Consider the following 7,220-nt stretch of genomic DNA (forward strand, 5'->3'; position numbering starts at 1 on the left):
ATTCTTTCATGAACTGTAGCATCAGCACTAAAAAACAACCTTCACGTTGACTTGACTGCTGTTCAAAGAGAGTTACTTGAGATTGATATCACATGACAAAAGCTCTTTTAATGCATGGAGATGTAAAATCCAGATTACAGCGCAGGGCTTTGTTAATGTGCTGTCATTGTCTGCCGGGCAGATTAATGATAAAAGCTATTGTCTTTCCTGGGGGCCGTGCTTCTTTACAGCTCCTGAACACGTTGCTGTTTGTGAGGAGATAGAAATCACAATTTAATATTCCTCCAAAGTGGTCCCAGCAGAGATACAGCTCTTTGTTCTTGGTAATGATCCAGTGTGGAGATGAATAGAGAGGCTGAGCTAACACTAATGGGAGCGTTAACAGGTCGTTCTTCTGACTGTTGCTACAGCAACAGAAAGTGCCGCTCTAATGGTGACGATGGTTCAGACTAGACCAGTGGTTGGTGATTTATTCTTCTTGGTAAAATGCAATTCTGGCTGGCTGCATTGATTGTTTTTTTGGCAGGTTTCACTAAGGTTGTATAAGGGTTGTGAGGTTGTGAATGCATCCGCACTGTTTATTTTCTCTAATCATTTTCTTCTCATTTGGTATTTATCAATAGGCCCATCTATCGTACCATTTAATATAGTCCAATAATGTGCAGAAAAAGTTGCTTAAGGGTAAATTTAAATTAAAAATCACTTCTGTTTGTATTAATGGCCTCCGCAAATAAAGCATGAGTCTGGCATCATTTAGGGTAGTATGAAATAAAAAAAAAACATTGTTTCATTTGGTTCCTATTTCCTAAGCATTAATGGTAATTTCTGCAAAAAGAATAATGAAAAAATAGTATTTTCAATTGGTTATTGCTATCACTTTATCTCTGTAATTTATGGTGTTTGTGTTTTTTTTTTTTTTTTTTTTTGCTGATTGGAACATCATTGTTATACCCCCTGAGATTTACTTTTAATATTTCAATAATTTAAAAACACATTCATATGTTTGTCAGTTAATGAACTCATTGACATGCAGATGAACCAATCAAATACTCCAAATGTAAAGATGTAAATGTATTATTTTTTAATTTTACATTTTTATGATTTAATTCATTATTAACTTTTAATCAGCCCATTAGCCCATTACCCTTTGCAATTCTTTCATATACTTTTTTTTTATATAACAATAATCCTATTCAAATCTATTTTTAATCAAAAAATAAACGTAATCTACTTTTAGATTAATAAGTAGTCTAAAAGTTTTCTAAAAGAAGTCTGGATACATTGCCTAGAATGAGCAATCTTAAAATGTATTTATATAATGTTATATAATACTGTCTATAATAACTGTCTGTAACGGTTGAACTTTCTGTAGTAGACCTTCCAGGGCTCGTGTTGTGTTCTTTTCTGACAGTAATTTAAATATTTCTCAGAATATCATTTCACATCCATTAAGTCTTTTCACATACCACAAACATTTGTCTTTGTGAAACTTGAATCCTCATTCTTATGTGGTAACATTTAAAGACTCTGATATTTCTAGACATTTTTACAACTAGCAAAATCACAAGGGTCTTTAAAAGAACCTAAGGAGCTTAAAGCATCAATCTCTGCTGTCAGATGACCTCGGACCCATAACCCACGCCATTAAAAATCTGCACTAGATGATGAAGACTGACAGGAGGCATCCCAGCAGACGAATGTTTCATAATACAACTGTGTTCAGACAGTGACTGAGCTTCTCTGTACAAAACCCCTGAGAGTTTTGAAGAACTGTAAGTGCTTATCTTCATCATTGCTTTTACTGCCAAAGTCAGTCAAGGTCATGAAGATGAAAACTGCACAGCTTTACCGAACTCTTTGAGTTATGAGTTGGAACACAACAGAAACAAATTGGAGTCCCATATGCGTTTGAAATCTTTTGGGTTGAATATTCTGGAAGTAATTCATGTTACTGTATTAAAATGGGTTGCAAATTTTGTTAGCTCTGATGGTTTCATAGTTTATCCAGAGAAATGCTTAAATACTATCTTCTCCTGCTCTGTCTTGCTAGAATGGGGCTTTGTGACTTTATGTCCTGGTTTTAGAGCGGCAGACAATCAGCCTGTCTCTGATTTGCCCATCTCAGCATAGAGGATCACCAGTAAGCCTGGCCTACTGCCCTCGGCTCAGTGTGGATGAATGGGAAATGTGGAATAAAGGCTTTTCTTTCTTGCACTTCTGACAGGGAACATCACCCTCACACTTCTGCACCTGGAATTTGCTGATGTTAGCATGTTTCTTTGCCAGGATCACCGCTATTAATTTGATGTGCTTAAACACTATGTGTTAAAAAATGAAATAGTAGAAATGTTGATTTCTTCAGAGACAGATGGAATAGGATCAGATTAGGGTTTTTGTGTTTGGTACAGCAGCCGTCTAGTGTATTTACTTCTCCAGGAGAAATATTATTATTTCTACTTGCAGCTGCTGATCTAAAGTCAGTTTCTAGTTGCCCTGCTTTGACCAAAAGTTTAGCATCAAGTGTACCATGATAGTATATAATACATTGGTGACCACATTGATAACAAAATACTTTAATCTGCCTTATCAAGCCAATATTAGAGGGGAAAAAAAAGGTATTTGATATCAGAGCATTTTTACTTAGCAAAATATTTATTTATTTAATTGAATTATATTTATTTTTTATAACTATAATGTCTATACTCAAATGTTTTTGCGGAGTGTGGAAGCTGAATAGCAGCGCACTTATACCACATGAAGGTGCCGGTTCGATCACTTGCACATAAAAAACTCAAATTTACATTTTTGGTCATATAGACAAGAATAATTACATAGCCAAATCTGTTTAATTGAATAAATTAATATTTATTTTATTTTTTAAATGTATTATTTGTTTATTTGTTTGGCCTTTGTGCATGTAATTCTTTTTTTTATTATGTTTCTTTTTTTTTTTTTTTTTTTTTGAAGGCAGCATAGTATTTAATCATTCTGTTAATTCGCTTAAAACTGGTTTGTTTCAGTTAGTTGCCAATACAACAATTTCTAATTCTTGTTTAGGTTTTTATTTAAGTTTATGTTTGTAAATGTAATATTAATATTGTATTTCAGCTTTTTTTCTGTTAAAGTTATTTAAATCGTTTTAGTTGTAGTAAACACTCGTTGTAGGTGGTGTTTATTAAAGTAACTTGCTTGACATGATTAAACTGTCAATCTCCGTATTATAATATTCTAGTGTTGTCGAACTATGACAATTTTCACTCAGATATTGCTAGTAAATTTCACAATAAATTGCAAGAATGGCAAGTAATATTGAATTAATATTATATATATATATTTTATTTATTTATTTATTTATTTATTTTAAACCGTATTTATTTATTATTGTATATCTCTGTGGTAGGTCATAAAACTCGCTTCCTAGGGTTTGAACCTACATCTGGTCATTAGCCAAGATTTTTAAACCCTAATCCACAAAACAGAAAAAAAGAATGGCCACCTGAAAGCTCTTATTGTTGCCATTTATTTTGCCAGCACTAGAATTAATCTTGTGTTTCCTCTTACAGACTGTACTACAGTGATCCTCATCCGTCCAGAGCGGTGGAGCTGCTGCGGGTGGGGAAGCTGCAGCACTTCCTGGGCAGACTGGAGGAGGCTCGGGGGAGCTTCACACAGGTCTGGTAGCACACGCTCTTTGGTCCAATAACTGACTACAGAGAGATCAGGATCATAATGAGAGGCTGCATTCTGCCCCTGTCTGAATCTGCCCTGTTGTATGTGCAGATGGAAAATAAGGCCAACATTCTTGCAGAAATGCTTTATCTCGATGCACAGCCTTTATTGATTTTATAAAAAAACTGATATAAATATGATAAAGACACCAATAGTTTATTTATAATATAATTTTATATAATAATCATTGTGGCGAGTGGGGCGGGGCCGAGAGGCGTGGGAACGAGGAGTGAGGCCAGGTGTAGTGATTGGAGATGAGCTACACCTGAGCCCCACCGCTAGTATCGAGTCCCACGTAGGAGATGGAAGGATATAAAACTGGAGCGACGACCGTGAAGGACGAGAGAGGACCAGGCCTGGGATATTATTTTATGTTTGCTTTTTATTTATGCGCACCAGTCGTCCGTGAGGGGCTGGTGCGCCGTTTTGTATTTACTTTTGGATATTAAAATGAGTTTTGATTGTGCGCCGGTTCCCGCCTCCTTCTTCCCGATGAATATGGAGATTTGTTAATTACAGTGGTGCCGAAACCCGGGAGAAGGAGGGACGCGCTGCTGAAGATCCCTCGCCGCTGTGGTGAATCCGCGGTGCCCTCGAGCTGGCGAGGTATGTGCCGCCATGGACGCTCGAGGCGGTGGGCTGGAGCGAGTTGCCGGGGACGGGCGAGCTCGCTGCCGACCGCCCACGACAAGGAGGGGCGGCTGCCGTCCGTGAGGGAGCGGAGGAGTCGGCGCCGTTCGCCAGGGGGCCGGAGCCTGCCGCCTCCGTGACGGAATCCGGAGGGGCAGGGAACGGGGGACTCCTGCCGCTGCCCAAAACCGGAGGAGCCGTCGCCGTCCATCGGGCGGCGGAGGAGTGTCGTGCCGTCCGCCGAGGGCCGTCCAGTGCCACCGCCGGGCACCGCGGAGGAGATCACCCAGCCGGTGGAGGGCCGAGCAGCAGTGCGTCTGGGAACCGGATTTTTTTTTTTTTTTCCTCTCTCCCCTCTCTCGTCCCTGTCGCTCCTCCTTCCATCTCCTTTTCTCTTTTCTCTCGCCTCGTCTGTCCTACCCCCAGGTTCCCGCAGGTCCCCATGAGCGGTCTCCCCCGGAGGGAAGGGGGGGGGGGGAGTAGAGCGCAGTCTCGGGAGTACCCCCCGGCCTGCGAGGGGCGATGGGGGTATGTGGCGAGTGGGGCGGGGCCGAGAGGCGTGGGAGCGAGGAGTGAGGCCAGGTGTAGTGATTGGAGATGAGCTACACCTGAGCCCCACCGCTAGTATCGAGTCCCACGTAGGAGATGGAAGGATATAAAACTGGAGTGACGACCGTGAAGGACGAGAGAGGACCAGGCCTGGGATATTATTTTATGTTTGCTTTTTATTTATGCGCACCAGTCGTCCGTGATTGTGCGCCGGTTCCCGCCTCCTTCTTCCCGATGAATATGGAGATTTGTTTATTACAATCATTTTATCTTTCATCTGAAAAATAATAAACTTTATAATTTTATAATATACTGTAATAATTACATTTTAGTTTTAATTTGACTTTTTAATTATTATAGAAGTGTGTTAATATGACATTTCTCTCAGTAAAATTTCACCCGTGACGCTCTTGGTGCAGCAGCCAAATACCACGGTAACATAATGGGTGCATTGGGCTCTCACAGCTCCTGTTACATTCCTTTAAATTAATTTTCTGTCTTCACATGACAATCATTTAAATCAACCATCTCTCTTTCTCCCGCTGCTTCCCTCCTCAGGCGTATGACATCATGAAGGTGACCCACGGGACGGATCACGTCCTGACTAATGAGGTGAGGAGAAAACTGAGCGAGTGCCAGGCTGAGCTGGGTCAAGTGTAGACGGATGTGTGCCATCATATAGAGACCGAGTACTGCGGTCCCGCCATGGCCCCAAACTCCTCTCATCCAGTTCTTTGACATGTTGGCTGTTAGTCAACACGCCGCTATATTTGCTCTCAAATGGAAAGTTTCTGGGTGGTTGTGTCTGCCACCTGCTTTTGTGCCACTGTGTGTCAAACCAGCTGGTTTAGAATTCAACTGAAAAAAACGCCAGAGGGAAAAATTCTACATCTTCACTCTGCTTTTTCAGTTCATTTCAGATTTTATTTTTCATTTTGTTTAGTGTTTTAATTATTTTCAGTAATGTCAGAGATCCACTTGCTGCCCCCTCAACAGATGTTCAATTTTAAAACTCATTCCAAAATGTAGTTTATTATCCTCCATACTTTCGAATGAAAGTCCTACTTATAGGTATTTTGACTTCTAATTAGTGGTTGCAATAGAAACATTATTGCTAAATTTAAATGCTAAACAATAGTGTCACTTAAGTGCAAAAGTGCATTAATGCAACTAGTCCTAAGTCTAAATGATTTGGGTCACAGTGTATTCAGTAAATCCTTAAACTTATGCGGTTTCATGTTTTCTGTTCACTTGCGAGTTAATAAAATTATTCAAATGTGTCTTTAGTATTATTTAAATACTATTTTTATACTATTGATATGTTTTAGTAATTTTTCTTTTCTAAAAAGTTTTAGTTTTCCCCAAGGCAACATTTTTTTTTTTCAAGTATAGTTTATTCATCTAATACTTTAATTTTATTCTTCTTCAGATGTATTTCACTTATCAACAATGATTTTTAATAGTTTAAGATGCCTTGTTTTAAATAAAGGAACAGTATTTCACTAGAATGTATGGGTTAATAGAAACAAGAATGGTACAAATGAGACCGAACATCAAGGGAATGTTTTATTTGAGGTGTGTTGCTTGGAAAACCCTCAGGAATATCCATTGGCATATTAATATATATGTACATTAGTAGTCGCTTTTTTCAAAATTGTTCATTAAAGTTTGACTTAACGACCCTTAAAAATGATTATACATGACTTTAGTGTGATTCTGACTATCACTTAATCAACTGTTGTGAAAAGACAACAACCACTCCAAACACACACACACACACACATCAGATTTGTGCTTCAGTTTCTCATCATTAACTTCAATCATCAGAGTTACTCTGGCAAGACGTTTCCAACATATTTCAGCAGCTGCTTTGTTTTTATGCTCTTCTTTTACCACCTGGATTGTGATATTGCAGTAAGCTCTTGATTTGTAATGTGTCAATCCTTCATTTTAATTCATATTACCATGTTCAGTCAAATATTTAAACAGTTTTTAAAGATGAAAATCATGTTGGTAAGTTTTCACGACAGTTAAGTGTACAAGAGGGATCATTTAAAGAATTTCAATACTCTGGATTGAACAGATGTTGCCATTTATATTCAAACACAAAACACTGGCATTTTATTCTTTTGATTTGAAGAAATTATCCAGGCGTTTCACTAATCAGAATGTTTTCTTGTAAAATATTGTTTAATTGGTAATTGAAATGACCTCGGTATCTCTTTCTTTTGTATTAATTAAATTAATTGTAATTAAGCATCCTTCAGGAAGTGATCTCATTTTGATGGTAAAACAACAAGTGATGTGTAAAT

The 7,220-nt window shown here is 38.5% G+C and overlaps 1 protein-coding gene across 1 annotated transcript in view; it reads left to right on the top strand.

Annotated features, from left to right (window-relative positions):
- Positions 1-6,184, top strand: part of smyd3 (SET and MYND domain containing 3) — a 137,126-nt gene extending 130,942 nt beyond the window's left edge. The window contains exons 11-12 of the mRNA XM_026229867.1: positions 3,564-3,672; positions 5,467-6,184. Coding sequence (XP_026085652.1) covers positions 3,564-3,672; positions 5,467-5,568 — 211 coding nt within the window. The 3' untranslated portion in view covers positions 5,569-6,184. The remainder of the gene's footprint in view (positions 1-3,563; positions 3,673-5,466) is intronic.
- The last annotated feature ends 1,036 nt before the right edge of the window (positions 6,185-7,220 follow it).

This window comes from Carassius auratus, chromosome 42 (genome assembly GCF_003368295.1).
Source record: "Carassius auratus strain Wakin chromosome 42, ASM336829v1, whole genome shotgun sequence".
Lineage (NCBI taxonomy): Eukaryota > Metazoa > Chordata > Actinopteri > Cypriniformes > Cyprinidae > Carassius > Carassius auratus.